This window comes from Diplodia seriata, assembly GCF_021436955.1.
Source record: "Diplodia seriata strain FDS-637 chromosome Unknown scaffold_7, whole genome shotgun sequence".
NCBI lineage: Eukaryota > Fungi > Ascomycota > Dothideomycetes > Botryosphaeriales > Botryosphaeriaceae > Diplodia > Diplodia seriata.
This window is the reverse complement of record NW_027117314.1, coordinates 1,617,826-1,641,045: the sequence shown is the minus strand read 5'-3', so window position 1 is coordinate 1,641,045 and position 23,220 is coordinate 1,617,826. Positions and strand designations below refer to the sequence as shown.

At 57.5% G+C, this 23,220-nt stretch overlaps 9 protein-coding genes across 9 annotated transcripts; 4 read left to right on the top strand and 5 right to left on the bottom strand.

Moving 5' to 3' along the window:
• Positions 1-392: 392 nt before the first annotated feature.
• On the bottom strand, positions 393-1,286 carry SLS55_007256 (uncharacterized protein; the record flags this gene model as incomplete). The annotated part of the gene is made up of 3 exons (XM_066778677.1): positions 393-977; positions 1,039-1,174; positions 1,243-1,286. The coding sequence occupies 3 exons, from the start codon at positions 1,284-1,286 to the stop codon at positions 393-395; spliced, it is 765 nt and encodes a 254-aa protein (XP_066631114.1).
• Positions 1,287-1,922: 636 nt separating this feature from the next.
• Positions 1,923-2,762, bottom strand: SLS55_007255 (uncharacterized protein; the record flags this gene model as incomplete). Its single annotated transcript, XM_066778676.1, has 2 exons — positions 1,923-2,510; positions 2,580-2,762. 2 exons carry the CDS (start codon positions 2,760-2,762, stop codon positions 1,923-1,925), a joined length of 771 nt encoding a protein of 256 aa, XP_066631113.1.
• Positions 2,763-9,359: 6,597 nt separating this feature from the next.
• Positions 9,360-11,397, bottom strand: SLS55_007254 (uncharacterized protein; the record flags this gene model as incomplete). The annotated part of the gene is made up of 2 exons (XM_066778675.1): positions 9,360-10,227; positions 10,283-11,397. The coding sequence occupies 2 exons, from the start codon at positions 11,395-11,397 to the stop codon at positions 9,360-9,362; spliced, it is 1,983 nt and encodes a 660-aa protein (XP_066631112.1).
• A 2,990-nt stretch (positions 11,398-14,387) lies between these two features.
• On the top strand, positions 14,388-15,551 carry SLS55_007253 (uncharacterized protein; the record flags this gene model as incomplete). The annotated part of the gene is made up of 3 exons (XM_066778674.1): positions 14,388-14,443; positions 14,501-14,636; positions 14,805-15,551. 3 exons carry the CDS (start codon positions 14,388-14,390, stop codon positions 15,549-15,551), a joined length of 939 nt encoding a protein of 312 aa, XP_066631111.1.
• A 438-nt stretch (positions 15,552-15,989) lies between these two features.
• SLS55_007252 (uncharacterized protein) lies at positions 15,990-16,797 on the bottom strand (the record flags this gene model as incomplete). Its single annotated transcript, XM_066778673.1, has 2 exons — positions 15,990-16,610; positions 16,672-16,797. The coding sequence occupies 2 exons, from the start codon at positions 16,795-16,797 to the stop codon at positions 15,990-15,992; spliced, it is 747 nt and encodes a 248-aa protein (XP_066631110.1).
• Positions 16,798-17,264: 467 nt separating this feature from the next.
• SLS55_007251 (uncharacterized protein) lies at positions 17,265-18,040 on the top strand (the record flags this gene model as incomplete). The annotated part of the gene is made up of 2 exons (XM_066778672.1): positions 17,265-17,273; positions 17,315-18,040. 2 exons carry the CDS (start codon positions 17,265-17,267, stop codon positions 18,038-18,040), a joined length of 735 nt encoding a protein of 244 aa, XP_066631109.1.
• Positions 18,041-18,528: 488 nt separating this feature from the next.
• Positions 18,529-19,281, bottom strand: SLS55_007250 (uncharacterized protein; the record flags this gene model as incomplete). Its single annotated transcript, XM_066778671.1, has 1 exon — positions 18,529-19,281. One exon carries the CDS (start codon positions 19,279-19,281, stop codon positions 18,529-18,531), a length of 753 nt encoding a protein of 250 aa, XP_066631108.1.
• A 1,156-nt stretch (positions 19,282-20,437) lies between these two features.
• Positions 20,438-21,502, top strand: SLS55_007249 (uncharacterized protein; the record flags this gene model as incomplete). The annotated part of the gene is made up of 3 exons (XM_066778670.1): positions 20,438-20,535; positions 20,591-20,735; positions 20,789-21,502. 3 exons carry the CDS (start codon positions 20,438-20,440, stop codon positions 21,500-21,502), a joined length of 957 nt encoding a protein of 318 aa, XP_066631107.1.
• Positions 21,503-21,758: 256 nt separating this feature from the next.
• On the top strand, positions 21,759-23,023 carry SLS55_007248 (uncharacterized protein; the record flags this gene model as incomplete). Its single annotated transcript, XM_066778669.1, has 3 exons — positions 21,759-21,967; positions 22,134-22,278; positions 22,373-23,023. The coding sequence occupies 3 exons, from the start codon at positions 21,759-21,761 to the stop codon at positions 23,021-23,023; spliced, it is 1,005 nt and encodes a 334-aa protein (XP_066631106.1).
• Between the last annotated feature and the right edge of the window lie 197 nt (positions 23,024-23,220).

Here is a 23,220-nt window from a genome sequence, read left to right as displayed (position 1 = left end):
CAGCCGGTGGGTGACAGAAGAGGCTGTCCTGCCCGCATCTATCTCACACAGATATTCATGTCGGTAGTTGGAGCCGGTGTCCGGACGTAAATGCAAGTCTTGGATGCGTGCACGTTTATCTAGATAGTGGATTCAATTACCTAAATAAGAAGGTTGGAGTCTTCTTTCACTGGCTGCGAGCATGTCACGATGATTCCGTAGATGCACTCGGTTATGGCATGTTATTTTCTACCTGAAAAGACCGCTTGGGCGAGCTTTGGAGAGAGTCGGGATGGGGTAACTTTAGAGTGCTTCTACTGCTCCCTCTTCTGCTCAAACGTAGCTCTTCTTCCGGCCTCATCACTCTCCTATCCAAGGTAGCTTGTTCGTGAAGGCGGACCAATTTCCACTGCTCAGAGCAAGGCCATTTGCCATTCCTTGAGCGTGCGTGGAACCTGGCATTGGGGACACACAAGGACTGTGCCCAAGCTAGCGCCAAGGTCGACATCCAGCTGAACGAAGTGGTTGCCGAGTTTCTTGCTCCAGCACTGGTAATTCTTGCGGATCAAGCCACCCGGGTTCAGGCGGGCGAGGTGGTAGAGGACGTCCTTGGCCAGGTCGGCGTGGGTCTCCAGCACGTCGCGGAAGTCGGGCATGTCGGCGAGGGCGTGGAAGTGCTCGCAGACGACGTGGACGGCGGCGCGGCGCATGCCGTCCTGGTCGCCGCCGGGCGGCGTGCAGCCGTAGACGACGTCCACCGCGTCGGCGAAGTCGGGGCTCTGCCAGCCCGTGGCCGCGAGCGCCGAGAACGCGTGGCAAGAGAATGCCTTCAGCTTGGGGATCTGGTAGACTTCGCCCATGGCGTAGGCCTGGGCGCTGAGCAGCAACGGGTGCGCGTGGCCCTTGGTCGTGTACGAGCCGGTGTACAGGAACACGAGCATGGCTTTGACCGCCTCGGGCTCGTCGTTCGGCAGGTCGACGGTACCGGTGGTGGCTTCCTAGAGGTTAGCATGAAGTGCGCCGCTAGAGGAAGGTGAGGTTGGCGGAGTCGGCGCGTACCTTGAAGCCGTGCTCAGGCTTGCAGGCATTGGCGAGGACTGGGCTCTGCCCGCAGACGATGGCGCGGTGGACGTTGTAGCTGAGGCCGTTGCTGTCGTTGATGCGGAGGTCGCTGTAGCGCTCGCTGTTGAAGAGGCTGCGAGTGTTTCTGTCAGCTCGCGCGATACTACTACAGAGCATTGCGCAGGAAGAAGGCTTGCGTACCCTCCCAGGTCAGGCGCCAGCGCGTATTTGTCTTCCGAGGCCATTTTGGTGGCCTGTCTGGGTTGGTCGTGCTGAGGGTTGTCGCGGCAAGTGGAGGTGAGAGTGTCGGGATCCCAAGTGCTTGGGAGAGTTTATGAAGTGTAGCATAACACGCTAAACCTATTTGGGGTGGCTGCGCGGCGGGTGACAAACGAGATTGGCCCGCCCGCATCTGCCTAATATAAATAGTCGAATACAAGAATCGGACGTACATCTGTGCATTTAAAGCTTACATTTACGTTCGGATCTTGTATTGCACTGCCCGTGTAGGAATTGTGTATCATCCTCAGTAAGCTCAATGGACCAATTTGTACTGTCACTCGCCGCGGATGCGTGGGTGAGTACGTGGGTGAAAGAAGATGGCATTTCCTACGCTCTGGCTTGTCCTGGAGCCTTCCGGAAAACGAAATGTGCGGAACACAGTTGGCATGACGACAGTGAGGACAGATCTGAGATTTGAATAGTCACAATTGCAGGTAAATGGGATAAGTAGTACCGATTCCATTGTGCCATACTGGCTGGTCTACCTTGGACGACTGTCTTGTAAGACTATCATACTAAAGTAGGAATTGCTTTGAAGGTTGGCTTTAATGTACAGCGAACGTGCTTGCCGTATACTTGACGAGATGGACCACCAAAGCTTACTTGATCTGCCAATATGCCCACACGGGGTGATCAAGGAACGTACCGCAATCTGGGCAGGCAGTTTGAGTATTAACCTGGTAGTGGTCGATGGTCAAACGGACAGTGTGAGGTGGGTTGTTGCGACCAGAGCAATAGCATTTGTACTCCCGCTCCTTGGGGGCATTGGCAATGTTGCGAGACAGTGCGCGTAGGCCATCTTTTCCCAGTGCGCTAAAGTCATCCAGGACAGCTTCAAACTCAGGTTTGGCGAGCAGAGCGCTGTAATTCTTGGCGACAACTTCAACAACGATCTCTCGGATAGAGCCTTTATCAGTGTCCGGAACCGAATCGTAGATGACTCGGACGGCATTGACGAAGTCGGCCCTCTCCCAATGGGCAGAAGAAAGCTCCTTGAACTTGGCGGCAGCAGCCTCCTTAAGTTCCGGAACGCAGTACATCTCGCCGAGCGCATAGGCACGTGCAACCTGCGTCATGGCGTTGTCGTCCTCGGTAATGGTGTAAGAGCCGCGATACATAAACTGCAGCATGGCCTTCACGGCATCGGGGTCGTCATCCTCGAGGTTGATGATGCCGGTCTGGGATTCCTACGTGGGAAGGCGAGGTGAGTGGCATCATCGTTTCCAAGTTACAAGCCGCGGGGTTTCATCGCTTACCTTGAAGCCGTGCTCTGGCTTGACTGCATTGGCAAGGACGGGACTTTGTCCGCAGACGACGACGCGGTGCACGGCGTACTCATGGCCGTTGCTGTCCTTAATACGTAGGTCGCTGTAGAGTCCATTGTCGAAGTACTCGCTCATGCTGTGCCTCAGCGCCGAGCCAGGGTCGATGGAAGGCATGGTTGATGTTTCCGTGGGTGGGCCCAGATGATAGTTGCAGAGTTTTTGGGAGACAAGGTTTGAGTTGGAGGGAAGATGCAGAAGAAGGCCCTGGGGGATGGTGACTGGCTTAGGTAAGCAGGTGCGGTCGGGTCGGGCAACCGGCGAAAGAAGTGCGGTTACGTCACTGGGTTGCAAAAGATTTCTTATGAGGTTGTAAGCCCCTCAACGTGGGCAGTTGAGGACAGGGGTCGCAAGTCGCAATAAGCGGCAAGCGCTTGATAAGCGGAAGTAATAGATATCGAATAGGCATAGATACGCCTTATCTTTAGGATTTCTATAGTATAAGCATTGTAAATAGCGCAGGAGGGAGGCCCCGAAGGAGGACGAGGAAGGGGTTTTAGAAGAGGGGAGAGAGAGGGGGGGGGGGAGGGTGCCTCAACACCACGCCAAGCATCGTAGCGTATGAACGGGGGGAGGACCGAACACGGGCCTCTTGCTACTAATTATAGTATATATACGCGCTTGCAAGCGCTTGTCAAGCGATCAATCAAGCTCAAGCGCAAGCATAGGCGCTTGTTTGATCGATTCGCGGACCCCCCTCTGCTTGCAAGCGGTTCAAGCTGCGATCCCTGGTTGAGGAAGATGTCCGAACGAAGATATGTACCAATCATTTTCCATTCTGGTATGCCTTCAAGCTCTCACTCACCCGAACAACTCAAAAAAAGCTTTAGATAATTCCAGCAACCCTAAGCTCCCCACATCTTCAGCATTTGCCGACATCGATTCCCTTCTTCCAAACTCCAACACCAACCCTCTTCCATCGCTTCAACACCCTTCCATAACGCCTTGATACATCAACACACCAAACAGCACAAACAGATCTCGAAAACCCCGCAAACAACCCGCACACATTTCCCATCTTCCCCATTCACAACCCCGCCACCTACCGCCCCGAACCCCCCCACCTCCCCCGCCCGGACCCCCCCGCCGCCGCCGCCGCCAACAACCCAGCAACCTCACACCTACACCGCACCCTCCCACCATCAGCCTCGTACCCCCCACAAACATCCAGACTTCACTCACGCTCTATCCTCCCTGACCCTCCTTCCCTCCTCCAAAGCCCCCGCCCCTCCCTCCTGCCGCCCCCGCCGCCGCCGCGCCTCGCCCCTTCCCATCCACCACGCGCGGAAGCGGGGCAGCACGCGTTTGTGCCGCAGCGCGATGATGAGTAGGATGACGGCGAGGACGAGGACGACGCCGCCGATGATGCAGCCGGCGAGGATGGCGGAGGGGGTTTCGCTGGGGCGCCACCGCCAGAATGGGTTGTTGCTTGTGGGTGTGGTGGTGATTGTGGGGGTGATGGTAGCGGTAGCGGTGGCGGTGGCGGTAGCGGTGATGGTTGTGGTGGACATGTTGGTTGTGGACATGTTGGTTGTGGACATGTTGGTTGTGGACATGTTGGTTGGTGTGGTTCGTTCTTCAGGCGGTTTGGATGTTGGATGGGGGCGTTCGTGCGTGAACTTTGCTGGTGGAAATTGAGGATATCATGGGGATATGGGCGGTTTGAAATAGGATTTGTTCTTTTGACTGGATGGCGTGTGAACCACGGATGGATGCTTGGGGGGGGGGAGGACCCTGGGCTATCCGGTAGACTGCCCCGGCCCCCCCGACTGAGAAGATGACGTGATGGTTTGTAGGTAGTGCCACGGTAATGCGTATAGGCAGGATTAGTGAGGGGAAAAAAAAAAAAAAAGAGGATACGTGGCTTTCGTAAAGGTTTTCTAAAGTCGGGCTACTAACTACGAATACAGGTATGACTTGATATAAAAAACATGCTGGAGCTTCCATTCGAAGTTTTTTCTTTTCTTTTTTTTTTTACACTTCTTTCCTTCCTTTAGCTGTAGCACCCTCTCTCTATAATTCGCCTTTTGTCGCAATAAACGCCACCAGCGGCCCTCTCAGAACTTTCTTGGGGAGTTGGTAGCGGATCCCATCTGTTGCTGGGTTTCCAGCCTCGAGGCGGCTTGGGTCTCTTGGGCTTCCTCTTATTTTCGGAGACCAAACGAAAGAAAGGACAAGAAAGAGTAGAAAAACGCCCAAGATCCAGCTTAGGAAAGTCCAGTCGCTATCGTCCATGACGATGTTTGCGGTAGAGGTGGGACGCTGCTGCTTTGTTGCTGGAAAGTTTGAGAGAGATGGGCGAGAAAACGAGAGGAAGAGGTCTTGAATAAATAGCTGTCTGTGTCTCAGAGGTTGCGCATGGTAAGGATCACGTATGAATCACGGCCCGTTGACGAGACGAGCCACGGGCCGCGAGATATTTGGAGTAGACAGAAGTGGTATGTGAAGCATTTGCCGCAGTAGTTCCTGTTTTCTTCCGAGCCTTCCGTCCCGAGCTTTAGTTTGGAAGCCTTTCATTCCTTGGCTGTAGCCTCCCATTTCTCAATTCGCGCCCCGCTTTACGGAGGAGGTGGAAGGATAGGCCGGAGGCAGGGAAGAGGGTGGAGGCGAAGTACCATGGGCGTCGAGCGCGGGGTTGCTTGGGTTGCTTCGCGTCAGTCGTGTCGGGCTCCAATTCCCTATGCGGGCACTTACCCCGTATCCCTCTGGCTGGTCGTACCCGTCCTCTTTATAGTCATCCGAATTACTTGTTGCCCTGAGTTGGCCGTGACGGTGTGTATTCGATCTTCGATGGTCGCGCGTCTTTTGTAGAGGTACACAAGGCCCCCCGTTACCAACACACCTACAAGCATACAGCATATGACGACGGCGACGTAATGTAGGACCGGGGGCTCGGTGGACGCGGTGCTCATGGTTGCGGTAGATTGAGTGGCGCAGCTTTGTTGCCACGGTCGGAGGAGAAATGAGTGCTGCCAAAAAATAGAAGAAAAGGGTTGGGGGGGCTTGGATTAAGAGGCTGTGTATGAAAGTGCGTACGCTAAAATGTTGAACACAGGGTCACCTCACCCAGGAGCTATGGCCGTTAAAGAGGCGAGTCATGGGAGGCGAGCCGCTTAGGTCAACCAGATGTGGCATTTGAACTAAGCCCTCGTGGCCTAAAGCGAAGTTCAGGAAATTTGGAAGTATCATCGACAGCGCTTTGGACTTCGCTCGGGACGGAAGCTGTGAGGATGTATATCCCAAGTTGGATCTCTTCGTCACGCATGATCCCGCCAATACGTCGACGGGCACCAGCTTGTACTATCACATAGCCTTGTCATTGGATGGACATCCAGTTGCTAAGCGTTAGAAACTGCTTGGGAAGACACTAAGCCTGATAAGGATTGAATGGACGTATTCGTGGATGTGCCAGTAGATAATGGCGGGCACCGAGTTGAGGACTGAGAGTATTCGAAATTAAAATTCCCCAGCAACTTCCAGAACCTCAGTGTACAAGGGTTAGGATTTCAGAAACAGTCCCTGGAAAGTTTTGATAGTACAACTCCACAATTGAAGGTCCACCACCCCTCTCGCGACGACTGATGCGGTTGTAACCAGAAGCCTATGTCCATTTTCCGAGTTAAAGGAGTCAATCACCGCCTGTCCCTCTGCCAAAAAAAAAAAAAAATCCCCCTGTGAGAGTCATAAGCCTCGTGTGGAGATACACGAGGTACGAGGAGAGCGGATCAAAGAGCACCACCAGTCCACCACAAACTTTTCCGGGACCTGAGAGTCAGGATACAAGCCGAGACCATTACGAACTTGGGAAGCTCTTCTGTCTTGACGCCGTGCTCGATAATGCGGCGAGTATGGGTGTTGTACAGCGAGTCGTTGATGTTGCTATTCATCGGGGTTGATATCGTTTTGGTAGGGGATAACACCATCGCTCTGCAAGCGGTTCGGAGCGGAAAAAGACCGTCTTGGATCATGCGGCGCGTGGAGGCGCCGATGGCGGATCTATCGACGTCACCCGGCCATTTGTGTGCCTTCTGTTGCTGGGCACTGAGGCTGTTCCAGTGGTTCTTCTTCTCTTGCCGTTTGCGCTGCAGCCGTGCAAATAGAGGTCAACGTCGTGAGCCAATTTGGAAACATCTGGAGCTCTTACTCTCTCTTTAACATGCTCGCCGCGCTATGTAAAGGAGTGAACTTGGACGTCTCTTTCTGTCTTTAGTAGCGTCGTTCGCCTCGTTGGGAGGATATCTTGATAAGGAACAATGGGAAGTTGCTTGACCCATCAACGTAGACTGACCTGAAGCCTCAGCTCTACACTGTATAGTTATGTCGGGCCATGATGTTGCACCGCTGCATGTTGTAAACACTTCACTAGTCCTCGGTGGAGGTTTAATGATCCTGCAAGCTGAAGCCCGATTATTATATTATCTTGACTGGTGATTGATTACTGTTAATGAGGAGACGCGGATGTCGAGAGTATCCGTTGATGACCGAGCATCGAACGATGAATAACGTGGGGGCACCATCAGTACACGCGGCTTCCACCTTTCCAAAGTAATGAGCAGAGCGCAGAGAAAGGTGCGGCATAAGATAGCCAGCGAATTATCGACAAGGAGACTCCTTCATTTCAACCAGCATGTCCACTCGCTCCACATCAACCTCGCCAAAGTAAAACAAACGACCAGCCAATCACCCTTCTCCCAATTCAACATCGTCACCATCCACCTCCGCCATCGGCGTCTCTCGCCTCCCCAAAGCCGCCGCCGAAGCCGCCAAAAAATGAAAATAACCCTGCAAACGCGATCTCGCTCACCGGAAATTGCCTTTGGAACCACATATGCCTCATCACACGACCATATCGTCCCTGTCCATCAGCCACGGATCGAAAGATCGCATGTCGGGTTGATTGAGGCCTGACCTAACCCGACCCATTTGTGTTACCCAAACGAGGGGAGGGGGGACCCGCATGGCAACGCCGGTCGACCAACCAAACGCATCCCAAAATAATCATCCCGCGCAACAACGAACGCGGCCCTGCGGCCCGCAGAGGAGGATGTGGTCATAGCGGGCCCAAGCAGCGGGTAGCCGCATAAGATCTTTCTCTCTCTCTCTCTTTCTCCCTCGTAAAATGTGACCGCACGTACGTATCGGCAAGGAGGTCGAGTGGGAGAGAGAGAGAAAAAAATCCCCGCTCTTCGTCTCTCTATGCTCTTTCCAGCTTCTTCGCCGAATGCACACTTCATAGCTCAGCCTCGGCCGGGCGTCCGTGTTGACCCAGACAGAGGCAGGACGAGTAGCTTCTGGCCTAGCTTCCCGTCCACCACCGCCACCGAGGCCATCCATCCATCCATCCATCCATCCATCCATATCTCCCCGGCCCCCAAAGAAAAACAAGCCACACACCACCTCGCAAAGCCGCCAGAAAGCAAAGAAAATGCTCCTGACTGGTCCGTCGCCAACGGATTGAATCCTTCCAGACCCTGACGATCCGGCATCATGCTCCTTCGCCTCGACAAATAGACGCTACACGCGGCTGGACCCGTTCGTTCGGGCTCGGACATAAGCCCAACAACAACCTTCGGCCTCGGTCCCTCTTTCATCTCCATCTATCAAAACTACCCCAAAACCGCGATCGGCAACCAACGCTTACAATCCTGACGGATGTGATTCGTCGACGCATGGCTCTTCTTCCATTCCCCTCATGCAACGCCACGCCACGCGTTCGGTCGGGCTCGGGGATCATACCCTTCCCTCCGGTCCGGCCGTGTCGTCGTCGTCGTCGTATCTCGGGTCGGTTTCGTAGTATGTATCTTATTATTTGTACGGCGGGGACAAGCGCGGGATGCGCGACAAAAAAAGCAAAAAAAGATATGCCTGGCAAGGTCCGGCCCGTTTCTTTCGTCTCGCCTTTTAGGTCGCCTCGCCCAGCGGCGTCTCCGTCCGTTCCCCCTCCCCCTCCCGCCTGCCTCCCCCGAGTAAGATTGTATTAAATCCTGCTGCCTGCCCGACCTACCTACTTACTTACTCTCCCTCTCTCCCTCCCCTTCACCACCACCACCTCCACTACCACTCCCCAACTCTCTCCCATACCCTCACAACCTCATCACATCATAAACAACACGGTTCCAGGGTCTATTTTTTGTTTGATCATTTGTTATACCATTCCTTTCTACAACTCAATCATCTATCATGATCCCCATCTGCAGCATACCAACGGCTCGACTACCCACGTCGAGCCTGCCTGCCGCCGCCGCGGGAACGTCATTATCAAACCACCATCACCACCACCACGCAGCGAGCGAGGTCTCCGAACCATCATCATCATCGTCATCATCATCGCCGCCGCAACAACCCTCGTACCACAACGACGACAACAAAACCCATGCGTCGGGAGACCATTTTTTCTCTTCCCTTCTCCGCCCCATCCGGATCAAACGCCATGCTAAGGAGCCCCGCCAATGATGAAAAGAAAAAAATATAACATATGCCAAGAAGAAGAAAAGTCAAAAGGAGAATGACTCGCCTGTCGGAGAGAAGCGACCATGGACAACAGCAACAACAGCAGCGCAGACGATGCGATACGAATCATGGTCATACCATCCCCACCCAAACGCCGAAAAACATCACATGTGTGTGCGGGAAGCGTGTTTGTACAATATGCACGGCGGTGCATCGAGGCACGCGTGCATAACGGAGCTAGGGAGATCACCAGGTTTCCTGGGTTCAAAAGTCAGCGTCTTGCAGTCGGCGGTTGCGGACACGGCGAGCACTTACAGCAATGTACTGGCCACCCTCCTTCTTCTTCTCCCAGAACTCCTCGGCCTCGTCGCGGTTGAGGTTGCCCTTCTCCATGGTCACGTCGATGAGGGCTTGGTGGACACCCTCGCCCATGCCCTTGCTGCTTCCACAGACAAAGATACGTCCGTCAAGCGCATTGATCACGAACCAGACAACGTCGGCTTGCGCCCGAACCTCGTCCTGGACGTACCGATTCGAACCGGCCCGACGGCTCTGCACAACCTTCTTGATCTCCCTCTCGTGGGCACCGAGCTCTCCCGAGTAGATCTCGTCGAGCATGCTGTCGCGAACACCCTGGACAAGCCAGATCTTGTTGGCGCAGTTTGCGTTCTTGAGTCGGTTGAGGATAAAGCCACGGAAGGGGGCCATGCCCACACCGGCTCCGACAAGCATCATCGGTCCGTCACCACCGAACTGGCGGGAGAGAGGGTTGGCCATGAGGCCACGGAACATGGGAACAGTGAGGTCAAGGACATGTGCAGGATCACGAATGCCTGACTGCTCGGCTTCGATGTACTGCTGGGCGAGACGCTCCAGGAATCCAGAGCCGACACCGGTACGTGTCTTGCCCTCTCGCCAGTCAGGGTCCTCGTGGATAGTGACGGCCATTTCAATGAGACGGCGACCTCCAGGAATACCAGGACGGGTAGAAGAGATATGAGGGTCGTTGGAAAGAGAATAGAACCGTGGCATGAGCTGAGGAAGAACGGACAGCAGGGCATTGAACGGCGGCCGGGACGACGGGAAGGCATGAAGGAGCTGCGGGACGGTGACGTGGGAGCCAGTGCGGAGGCTATTCAATTCATGTCAATACTCGAACCATCAGGACAATACACGGTGTTACTTACTCGCAGAACGCGGCTTGGCCCTGTGCCGACGTGAGGTAAAGAAGAATCTGTCGTTCGTTGAGGGCATCCGCATGCTCGGCCATGAGGCGCAGCAGTTGCTTGGTGGGAGGGGTGCTTTGCAGGTCTGCACACCAGGTGAGGAGCTCACGACGCGTGGTGACAAGCTCTCTCTCCTCCTCATCTCCCCAAATGGTGGGCCATCTCATCCGCTGAGTCTTAAGTGTGACAGGCTTGTCCCGCACGAACTTGGGCACGCCCAATTGGTCGAAGACGTCATCGACCATGTCCGGAGGGTTGGGAGGGCAGATGCCGATAGCGCCTCCGACCTTGAAGTCAACACCTCCCTCATCGGGATAGTCAGTGACATCAATGTCGAAGTGGAAGGTGCGCTTCTGGGCTCCAGGCTTGGTGAGCTCGCGTGCATGGTGGACGGGTGCGGAGAAGACATTGTACGGCGGGTGGGGCTGCATGAAATGAGGCGGCTTCTTGAGGACCTCGGCGGTATGCTTGTGCTCGGTCCGGGGGGCTGCGTCGAAGGCCACAGTCTCCTTGGGCAATTCGAACGTCTGCTCGAGCTTGGTGTCGAGGCTGAGCGGTCCCAGCTTGAGTTCGAGACTGCGGAAGGCCTCGTTGTCGGGAAGGACGACAGGGGTGAAGTCGGGCGCGGTGGTGTCTGGTGGCAGCGTCTTCACAAAGCAGCAGCCTCCACCACAGCAGTATTTCTCAATGAGCTTGGTGCCGGTCTCGCCTTCGCCGAGGAGCTTGCGCATGCCTTCGGCGTCTTCTGAGATAAGGGTGGTCGAGGCTCGGCGCGCTTTGTCCTGCTTGGGGGTGATCTCGACGGAGGGTGTGGGTAGGTTCTCCAGCTTGTCCACAAGCTCATCGGCCTGCTGGTCGTTCATGGGCTCGGTGTTGGGCGTCGAGGGCGCCTCTGAGTCACTCGAGTCGGACCAGGAGAGGCTCTCGTGGGAGGAGCGGAAGGAGCCGTTCGAGGGAACAGTCCGTGGCGCATTGAACTTGGTGGTCGACGCAGGCTCATGGGGTATGGGGTCGTTGGGGTGGGAGGTCTCGGTGGTGGGCACGGCGTGCTGCCGTGGTCTCGAGGTAACGTCCATGGCGACGGTGGGAGTGGCGAGCAGGAAGCGACGCTGAGAGATGGAGGGCTCAGCTAGGTGGGCATGCAATGGTCAGCGTGGACACGGGAGGCGGCGAATATATGGGAGGTGCGGGCGGGCACGGGCTCGCATGGCGACAGAGCGGGATGGCGGCATGGACGGGATGGTGGGCTTGTGGAGGGGCATGGAGGCTCACCAGCTGTTATCTGATCGAAATTCGCAGACGGAAGGCGCGCTCGGCGGGCTCTGCAGGCGCGACTGCCAAATAATAAGCGCCGCGCCGTGAGACGCGGGACGAGTGACGACACGGTGGAGAGTGGAAGCTGCTACGAGGAAGGGATAAAGAGAATTCGTCGGGGGCATCTAGCGCATTTGAGTCGACGTGGGCGTGTTGAGGACACGGCTCGTGGCTCTGGAGCAGAACACAAGCGATCTTCTTTTGCTTTGCCGGACCGAAGTCCTCGAAACAGAAGGATCTGCGGCTGGACCAGCGCTGCTTTTGCCCCCAGCCCAGGAGACTTTTGCCTCGGGCTGGACTTGCCCGCGAACACCCGCTAATAGACTGCCCTCCCGACTCCCATTCCTCCCGCGATCCACCGCCCTCGCGTTACGTCTTCCGCCAGCGGAGTGTGCCCCCGGCACTTGTTGCTCCAAGAAGCACGCCATCTTGCAGCCATCGGCGCCCGCAATTCCGTCGCCTCGCAACGCCCACACTCACTGCACTCGCTACGCTGTCGCATATCTGCCGAGCCCGTCCGCGTACTCTCCATGGCTGCGCCGCGCTGGAATGACGCAGGTACGGGTTGGCACGGCCTTTAGGCCCAAGGCGCGACGACGCGTTGCGATGTTTCGCGATGCGGCCGGGGTTGATTGCGCCGCGCGCCAGATGCTTGCAGCGCTTACGCAGGCCATACCACACTCTTCGCATTGGCCTGCCTAAACACCCCGCGCTCTGCCCTGCAGCAGTGGGCCACGCGTTCGGCGTGCGTCTCCTTATTGTAGCGCTCTGCTATAGCCGCTGCTGAGGGTTTTGCGACGGCTCAGTGCGAGGGCGATGATGCTCATGACTCTGGAACAGGGCGGCGGGGGGCCAGATCGGGCTCCCTGACGTGATCGGCTTTCCGGCATGGTCATCGAAACCGTCAGCCCTACCGCCGTTCGAGTCCTTCTGGAAAAGCCAATCTCTCCCCCTGCTGCTTTCCGTTTCCGGCCATTCATCTGATAACAATTTCCGGTCTTCGGACTCCACCACGACTCGCCCTCTCAACCATTGAGCTCGGGATGGTGGCCCGCCGAGCCTATGGCTGATGCTCCGCCACGTTGGTGGAATGCTGGCTGGCCGCACCGTTGGCACGGGCTGGTCCAGAAAATTCCTTGCTGCTCGCCTCCTGACAATCCCAACGCACAGGTTCTGGGTAAGGATGTGAGCTGTACCGGCCCTCCGACGCGGCTAGATCCTTCGATAACAGGTTGGTGAGTGCACCGGTGGCATAGTGGCATCTGATAATTCATCAAACCGTCACCGCCTTGGACTTCGTGTCCCATAATCTCCTTGTACCCCGGACGAGCGGGCTACGTGCAGCCTCTCCGGAACTCCAGCCGCCTCAGTTCGCGCTCCATTCCTCCCTGTCCAATTCCCTAGCTCAATCTGTGCCGCCCAGACTCGTGTGGTGCCGATATTTCCCATAGCGTCGTGGATCACGCAACAACTCAGTCCACACGATGCCGCTGCTGTCAGAAGCTGAGCCCACCGCCGGGCACATGAAGAAGCGGTGGGCGTCCCAACAGCAGGCCCCGAGCTTGTGAACGCTGACATGGGGCCTCCAGCTTACCCAATAAATTGATGCGTTGCACGACGTCGCCAGAAGCATGCTTGCCAGCACAGGGGTGGAGTTCGCAGCAGTCGGGCGTCCGCGTCGGGATGCCGGTTCGGGGCAGCGCTCAGCACACGAGGCCCCGATGTCGCGCTCCGCTTCCGTTTCGGGCAACGGGGTCCGCCGGTGTCGGTGGCGCCCAGCACTCTGCAACACCCTGTCATCACGACGTCGGCCAGCGTCAGGAGAGTCTGGGGTGGTCGGCAGGATCTACCGACCTTGCTGCCTCTCGCAACCGCTCTGGGGGTGATCGCAGCAGCGGATCCTCGCCGCTTTTACCACGGTCATATGTCAGCATACGTCAGACATCACCAACCGCTTCCTCGTCGACAAGCGTGCGTCACGGCGCGGCAGGCTCTCTCTCGCGACATTAGTGATCGCACCGCGAAGCCCGAGATCTCTACTCAGCATGGGTCAGCAAATGGGCTGCTTCGGAATTGTCTCGCGAGCCCGACGCTTCGCCGGCACCCAATTCCGCGTCACGGCGTGTTGCTTACCCCATACTCTGCAATGCGGGGGATGTGCCCCATCGTGAGACACTTGGTAGCGACGCTTGATCCCTTCCCGCCCGCCTCAGCCGGTCGCTCGAGCCGCGCGATAGAAGGTTGGGCGGGCATGTGCCGTTTGCCAGAGCCGCCACTCTTCCGTGGAGAAGAGTCGGAAGAACACTTACGCTGCACTGCCATGCCACTTTCCGAAGGCGCCGCCCACCTTTCCGCCGCCGCTGGACACGTGCGCCCACACCAACTAGAGCCCGCGCGTGGCCGAGACGAGACCTCAGACCTCAACTACTCTCCCCCCGCTGGAGACGATGTTAATATCTCTGACCTGACGCCAAACGCGCAGCCTTTGTGCTCCCAGGTCTCGCTTAACGTGATTAGATAGTGACATGACGCTTTTCCTGGAGTGGGAAAGCGGGGGCTCAACTGTTCCAGGTCGCGGCGCCAGCCTCGCCCCGCCGCCAGCCAACGCTTTCGCAACGTCGTCGACCCCACAGCAGCCATCTGTCTGTATTCTGTATTTCCTGCATCGCACGCTTCCGTCCCCGCTCGCCGTGTTGCCATAGTCGAACGTATCAAGAATAATCAGCTGCAGCCGGCTGTCCGCCCTCGGGTGATGGCCTCCGCCAACAAGGACGACCCCATATTGCGTCTCAAGAACAATCTCGTCAAGTGCGATAGATGAATCACCAACTCCCAATTGCCCGACGTTGCTGATGCAAGCAAAAGCTTCTGGAAAAACAGCGAGTTCTCCGACTTGCTGATTCGCTGCAACAATGGCGACGAGCACCGCGCCCACCGTGTGATCCTATGCAGCCAATCCGAGTTCTTTCGGCGCGCTTGCAACCCCAAAACCGGCTTCAAGGTACATCCTACCACCACCACCACCACCACCACCAAGCACGAGAGGGGACGGCGGCGGCGGGGGCGGCGGCCGGGCAGCAGGGGCGCCAGCAGCACCAGCACCAGCACCAGCCACCATCACCATGACCATGATCAGAACAGCTCACCAACCCATCTCCCGTCCCCGCAGGAAGCCCTCTCCGGCGTCATCGAGCTGCACCACGACGATCCGGCCACGGTGCGCGCCATGCTCGAATTCTGCTACACCTTCACGTACACGTGCCCATCGCCGCCGCCGCCGTCGCCATCCCCCGCCGCCCCGCACTCGCCCGTCGAGGAGCGCATGATCTTCCACGTCCACATGTACGCCGTCGGCGAGATCTACGACATCCCCGCGCTCAAGCGGCTCGCGACAGCCAACTTCGAGCGCGACGTCGACCACCGCTTCCCGCGCTTCCCCGCCGCCGTCCGCGCCGTCTACGAGACGACGCCCGCCTCGGACCGCGGCCTGCGCGACGTCGCCCTGCGCGTCTGCGCCATCCACGCCCGCGACCTCCTCGGCACCCCCGCCTTCGACGACATGATGGACGAGCTCGGCGTCTTCGGCCGCGAGCTCGCGCGCCAGCTCGCCGTGCGTACCACTAACAGCTCCGCCGCCGCTGCTGCCAACGGCGTCGGGAATGGGCATGGTCCGACTGCGATTAAGCCTGTTGTTGTTGATTGCCGCCGCTACCGCTGCACCGTCTGCCGCCGCGCCGTCGCGTGGAACATCCCTAAACCTTGCCCGACGGAGCTGCTGCAGTGCATGTATTGCGGCGCTGGCTTCGCGCCCGCCACGTGGAAGAAGCGCATCATCAAGCCCGACGACCCGCCCGAGCCTGAGGATCTGGCTGAGAGGCCGTCGAGTGTGGCGTTGGAGGACGGGGCCGGGTGGTGATTGGTTGGGGGGGTTCAAAGGGTTGGACGTCGGTGTTTGATGATTGGTAAATGCGGTGTTGATCGTTTCCGTTTCTTGTGTTGGTTTTCTAAGTGCGTTTGATTGGGATGACGGCAGCGCCGCTTGAATAGTGAGTGGTTCACGGCACGGTTATACGCCTCTTCTGTTTCTTCTTCTGCCTTTGGCCGTTTAAATTGTTGCAATCAAGCAGATTTTTTTTTTTTTTTTTTTTTTAAATTTCGAGCATCTACCAGATCAACGTACTGTGAGGACAAGCATCCAGTCTCTTAGATATGTCCAGACCTCATTTGACCATGAATTTTTGGTCTTTTGTGCTGTTCACGTTGCCAACTATCAATACTGCTGGCCAACCCACGCATCGCGCTCAGTCCCGCCAGCACTGCTTCCAAGTAGTTGCCAACTTAAGCTGTTGGAATATCAACCGGAAATTCTCCGAATTCGAGCTCTTTTCACGCGCTTCTCCAACCGCTTCACCTTCAACTCCGTCGGTTTCATCGCCGTGGCCAACTCGTGCATAATATTCTGCGTGAACTCGGTTGAGTTGTCCACCATCTTCTGGAACGTCGGTCCGGACGTAAGCGCCGACACATTGTCCCTCGCGAACCCGACGAGATCCTTGTGCAGAGCGCAGTTCTCGGTCGGAACGCCCGAGTGGACGATGCCAACAAGCTGCGGGAATACGTCCAGCACGCTGTCGGTGTCGGCGAGGCTCAGCGCGGCTTTGATGCAGCTCGCTGCTTTCTCCTTCAGCTCTGGGAGCAGGTAGTATTCCGACATGACGTAGACTTCGGCGTGGGCGACGACTGCGTCGGCGATCTCTTTCGGCATCATGCTGGCCATGCGTCGACGGTACTGCTTGAACTCGGGCTCCCCAAGCTCGGGTTCCTCGTCGTCGTCGTCAGGTTCCTCGTCGTTCGCCGCATGGGGCTCGTCGGTCTGTCCCGACAGTGAGTAGTCTCCGGTGTAGAGGTACTCGACCACTTTTCTCACGGCTTGCGGAGGATCGTTCTTCATGTCGATGATCCGGGTCAGGCTCTCCTATAAGTGGTTGTAAGTGAGAAAAGAGTCTCTTTCGCGCTGGAGAGAGCAGCTACTATACCTGAAAGCCACCCGGCTCAAGGGCGTTCTTGAAGAAATCGCAGCTGCGCAGCAGGATGCGGTGACATGTGAGCTCGCTTCCATCACGAAGGATGAGCGTAACATCGCTGAAGACTCCACTCTCCATGGCCCTGTGAGGGTCAAAGTCAGCTGGGCTCACTTGTCGTAGGTGTGAGGTGGAGGTGTGGGGAAGCCTTACTCAAGAGCGCTCCTTTTCCTTTTCAACGACATGGTGCCGACGTTGTTTTTCGCCTCGGTGTGCGTCACGCGAAGGTGTGGGTGGTTCTGTGTCTGTGTGGTACGACGATGAAGAGTTGAGGAAGCTGGGAGGAGAGTCGGGTCTGCCGGTGGGTTTTTATAGCGGTGCACGTGTGCCATGTGAATGGAAGCGAAGAGGCGAAGTGAGGTCAACCTTCATGTCTCACCCAAAAAAATTCGATCTGCTATGACCAACACTCTCCGCTAATGTTCAACTACGCATCTCTAGGAATGACAGTAAACTTATCGGGAAAGGATTTTGACTGGGTTTGACAATGGTACAACGATCCCCTCAATTATCAACAAAGGACCCGTCTTCCCTCAAAGGACCCACCCATGGACTCTGTCATAAGCGAGAATTCTGACGGAGCTTTATGAGCGGCGAGGGCTCCGACTACGCGAGCGGGAATGGTGGCGGCGACGCTCCGGGCCACGAGGGCTGCAACTTCTTGAACGGGGCAGATGACGGCGATGCTGCCCTGAGCGGCGAGGGCTCCGGCTACGGCTACGGGAGCGGGAATAATAACGGCGACGCTCTGAGCGACGCGGGCTCCGACTGCGTGAGCGGGAACTCCGAGGACTGTACTGCTCCCCGCGGCGAGGGCGCTCCTCGCGAAGAGGGCTCCGACTTCTTGAACGTGAACCCCGACGGCGGTACTCCGAGCGACGAGGGTCTTGTGGACGGCGAGGACTCCGACTGCGTGAGCGGGAACGCTGGGGACTGTGCTGCTCTGAGCGACGAGGGCTCCGACTTCTTGAGCATGAATGCTGACGGCGCCGGTGTTCTCGAGGAGGAGGGCTCCGACTTCTTGAGTGTGAATGCCGACGGCGGTGCTCTGAGTGACGAGCGGCTTCTCCACGGCGAGGGCTTCGACTGCGTGGCCGGGAAGGAACTTCGTATTGCTCCATGTGAAGGGGACTCCTATTTCCGGGTCTGTAGGTGTCTACGCAACCAGCATTCAGCGCTATACCTCAAGAGAAGTCAGATGCATCAGCCTTACCAAAAGTTCTGGGCTTTGTTTTGCGCGCGTTTGAACGCCTTTCGCGCCTCATTTTGCGTGTTTCTGGTACAGCGTCAGTACGTGAAGCCATACCTCGCTCGCGGTGCTTAGCGCTCACCCTGGCTCCTGTCGTCGGTCCATCCGGGAGGACGCGGGTTGTTGGGTGGCGGCGGCCCTCCCAAGAAGTCTTGGTCACCTTTGGGCGGCATAGCGTATCTGTATATGTTGTTGAGTGTTGGTGGCCAAGTTCAATGCTGGAAATATGCGGCTGGGGAAAGACGGCTGCAATGCGAGAGGGCAGCCGCGCTTTAAGGCAAGCGCACCTGGCCTATAGGTACGCCAGCTTCAGACATGAAAGGAACACCTCCACGTACAGAACCAACCACCAGTGTCTCGCAGATTCCTGACTGCGGGTAGCCGAGTCCAATATCCGGAATGAGATGCGGTCTTTGAAATACGCAAACACGTTTGGATCTTGAATTCAACTACCAGTGGATATAGTACACTATCTGTAACAGAATAAATTTCCTTTTTCACCCGCTGTGGCACTTCAAGCAGAAACATCCAGTCTGTTCTGAACATTGTACCATGTTGCGCTCTCACGCATCAAGCCGATACGTCTTCCGGTCCCAAGTGGTGGCCAGCCTTGTCCGCTTGCACCGGGGGCAGCCCACGGTGACGCCCGCGGTCGTCGGCATGGCCATCTTGAACCTCTCGCCGCACGGGCACTTGTACGCCTGGTACCGGCCCAGCGTGATATGGAGCGCCGCCACCCGGTCCTCCAGCCCGCTGATGCGGTTCGCCGCCACCGTCAACTTCAAGCGCATCCCCTCGATCGCCTCCTCCATGAAGTCCGGCGCCTCGTCGAGCACGTCCCACAGCCGGTCGGCGGTGGTGAAGGCGTGCATGTGCTGGTGGCCGAATTTCATGACGCGGCCGCGGAGCGTCTTCGGCGTCGAGAAGTAGGAGAAGCAGGAGGAGGGATCGTCATCGGCGGACGCCGGGATGCCGGCGCAGATGGTTTGGGCGAGCTTGGGGAAGACGCCGAGCATGTCGGCGAAGCGGGCCTTGAGTTCGTCATCGATGACTGAGGCGGCCATTTTAGCCAGCGCGGGCACCTGGAAGAACTCCGCGACAACGTAGACGTCGGCATGGGCAAGCATTTGACGGGCGTATTCTGAGGTGGATGCCGCCGGAGGGGTGGTGTTGTGACTGGGATAGGACGACGATGACGAGGACTTGGTGGGACAAGATTGCTTAGGCTTGTGGTGGCCGGGTTCTTCAGGGCGGCAAATCTTGTCGTCGGGCTGATCGAAAACGGAATATTTCCCAGTGTAGATGAAGTCGATCATGCACCTGATGGCTTGAGGCGGATAGTGTTTGAGTTCTATCGTTTGAGTACGGCTCTCCTATAGGTAGGGCAGGTGTGGTGAGCGATGAATCATCTTCATAGTGGGTTAAGATTTACCGTACCTTGAAGGTGCCTGGCCTGAGGGCGTTCCTGAAGTAGTCGCATTGGGAGCAGACGATGACGCGATGGCAGAAGAGTCTGCTTTCGTCGCGAAAGATGAGCGCAAGATCGCAAAAGTCGCCCCTGTTAACAGAACTGTCGCGAGCTCTTAGTTAGCTTTGAAGTCGTCTTGCCATTGGTGGTTGGGGAGGATATCAGTGAATCTTACTCGTAAAATTCTCGTTTCCTTTTCAGCGACATGGTGATTGTCTTGTGTACACACGGCGGTGACTGTACTGCCGACAATTGTGTTTTTCTTGGACAGGGTGGGCGATGGACCGGTGGTGTTAAGCTAATGAAGGTGGAGGGAGCGAAATCTAGAGCGGCGTCATTTTATGGTGACACCTGGCATGTGATTGGACCACGGTGCCAAGAACCAAGGGAGTTGTAGTGAATGTAGGGTGAAGCCCACTGCGGCAAAGCGAAGTGATTTCATGGTCACTGCAGGTTACGGCAGATTTGAGCTCTCTGGGCTCCGTAGAAGGGCCTTGCGTCCGATCTAGAGGCCAGCTGGCGCACGTGTTCACTGAAACGGAGTGTGAGTCGCTATCAATATTCCGGAAGTCCCGTTGTGAACCGTGACGGCGCGGCTGCCATTTGAGCGTAGGCATCACCGAGCTGGGTCTGATGCGGCATGCGCGCGGCGAGTGGAAAAGAAAAGACAGGGTTAATCATCGTTATGGTATGACTTTCCTCACAACTTTTACAGCGACAGGAGGGCAGAGCATTGAGGAACATGAGGCCCATGTTGGATGGAAGCGTGACGGACATGAGCGGGATGCAGCGTCTACAGTGCAGGCACAATGGAGGACGTTAGTGGGATGATGTCATCCTTATCGATACATGCTAAGCATTGCTAGTCTGTGCACAGCATGCCACGTGCCCAGGCGTTTTGGAATCGGGCGCGCCATGGTTTCAGGCTCGCGCGGCCCAAGACTCCTTATCCGCACGTCTTTCTTTTCTGCCTCTTCCGGAAGCTTCCCTGCCTGCATCCGACCATGCCGGGCCCCCTAGGCTACGACCTCAAGCCGCGAACCGGCAGCTACACGCTTGGGCTGCCCCGGGCTGACCAGGGCCTGTCTGATGCGCTGAAAGGGTGAGCCGAGTTTGCCAACACCGTGCACGCGTCCGTCATTGATCGTCCCCGACAGCCACTGGGACAACCGATTTTCCGGCACCAAGTACACCGATCTCGTCGTCAAATGCAGAGGCCGCGAGTACAATGTCCACCGCATCGTCGTGTGCTCGCAATGCGACTTCTTCGACAACGCTTGCAAGCCCGACTCTCCGTTTGTGGTGCGACTACACCTGCTTTTTGCCGCCCATGGTCGAGCTGAACACGCACACAGGAAGCACGCACCGGAGTCATCGACCTCAGTGAGGATCCCCCTGAGCTGGTAGAGGTGTTACTTGCCTACTTCTACATCCAGGACATCCCGCTGCACGAGAACGTGCGGCTGAAGGACGGCCGCAAGACGCGCTTCTTCGCCTCCGTCTACGCCATCGCCGAGAAGTACCGCGTCTCGGGGCTCAAGCTGCGCGCCTGGGCCGCTTTCAACGACTACCTGAACGCGGGCGAGTGGCAGTCGCCGCACTTCATCAAGACCATCGCGTACGTGTGGGAGTCGACGCCCGAGAAGGACATGGGGCTGCGCCACGCCGTGCTGAGCGCCGTGGTGCCGCAGCTGCACTGGTTTAACCAGAAGTATGCGCCGCATTTTGTGCCCGACATGGAGGCGCTCGAGACCTTCTGGGACGACTTGGTCGCGTACCAGAAGGCCTTCCCCGACATCGACCGCCTGTTCTGCCCGTCATGCCTCTCGCAGGTCGCGCTGGAGGTGCGCGAGGAGGGCATGAACAAGTGCCCCGCCTGCGGTCTGGAAGACTCGGCGGTGCAGTGGAGGGGAGTGTCGATTTGGGACATTCCCGGAGAGATTGGGACCATCTGGCGGAAGAGGGTGCAGGCGCAAGAGGCGGCAGCGGCGTTGTCGTCAGCAGAGGGCGCGAAGGGAGGACAGGGCGAGCAGGGCACGCAGGCCGATGGCTTCGAGGGGAGCGGATAATGGCCATGTCGCCAAGCCAGAGCCAGCAGCCCGCTCGCTCCTGGCGTGAGGTTCTCTCGGCAACGACTTCGCTCACCGGTGAAGAAGCGCTCGTGCGGCCTGTGCACACTGTCCACGTCCATGGCGCCATGCCGCATCGGGGAATTTGTGGGATGAGCTCACCGCGAGGACTACATAAGACCAGGCACGGCTGCAAACCTTTGTGCCGCTCGCTGTCATATTCCCTCCTCTCCGCACCCGTGCCACCCGCAGCAACATGGACGCCTCGTTCGCGCGCTTCAAGGCCTTTGCGTCGCAGCAGTCGTCGCGGCCGCCGTCGCCGCCCATGACGGCCCGCAGCTCAGGGGAATTCAGCATCCCCACCCGGCCCAGCAGCACCAAGATCTCGACGCCCGGCTTCTACCGCTTCCCGCCGCTCGGCTACAACGTCAAACCGCAACCCGACGGGGCCTACACCGAGCCCGAGTCGGACAGAATCAACAGCGACTTCAAACGCGGCTTGGAGAAGTGGGGCTCCTCTCTTCCCTTTACTAGCGCCGGCCCATGAGTCGCGCACCAACCTACAGTCGAAAAGTGATTGCCGTTAAAGGAATTCGTGGCTGACGGAGCGTGCCATTCTTTTCCGCCACAGGCTCTACGACGGCCGGTTCGAGAACCACAACTGGAGCGACCTGATCATCCGCTGCCGCGAATACACCTTTTACGCCCACCGCGTCGTCATTGGCCCGCAATCCGACTTCTTCGCAAACCAGCTGCATCCGGACTCGCCGATTGGGGTATGCTTGCTCCCTCCCTTTGCCATCATTCCGCTTTCCGTTGTCAAGAGAAGGGAAGAAAAATAAAAGTTGCGGATGGTTAACGACCTGCCAGGGCACCGGCGTCATCGAGCTCGACGACGACGAGCCGAGCCTCGTCGACGGGCTGCTCGGCTACTTTTACACGTCGCGGGTGCAGACGGAGCGCGTGCTGGACGGGGCCGAGATCTGCGCCGACGCGGGCCTGTCGATGGCGTACGCGGTCGGGCTGTACAGCATCGCGGAGAAGTACCAGGTGTCGGAGCTGAAGGAGCAGGCGTGGCGGGCGTTCATGGACGACGCGGTGCGCGGGCAGGGGTGGCGGCACCCGGACTTCCCGTCCGTCGTCGCCCGCGTCTTCGAGACGACGCCCGAGAGCGACAAGCGGCTGCGGTGCGTGGCGCTCGCCATCGTCAAGACGCGGCTCAAGTACTTCACCCGCAACCCGGCCTTCGTCGAGGAAATGGACGCCATCGACGGCTTCTGGGCCGCCTTCGCCCAGTACTCGGCTACGTGGCCGTGGATGGAGCTGTACCGCTGCCGCACGTGCGGCGAGGTCATGATGAACCTGCCGTGGGAGGAGGACACGAGCGCCCCCGCGTGCTGGGGCTGCCACGCCGTCGACGACCACCGCGCCTGGCGCGCCAACATGGTCAAGTACGATCCGAACGAGGAAGAAGAGAAGGAGGAGGCGGAGCGCGCGGCGAAGAGGCAGAGGATGGGTTGATGATGATGGCTCTTTTTTTCCTTTTACTCGGTTTTCCTTTGGGGTCTCGTGCGTGCTATATCATGGAAATTGAGTTATGATATCTTTTTCTTTTGTCACGTCGTCTATGGAACGGGGCTGGGAATTAATGGTTTCGGTTACTACTGCTTGACGGCTACGGAGCGTGAACCTGCTTTTCTTCTGTGTACCGGATACTT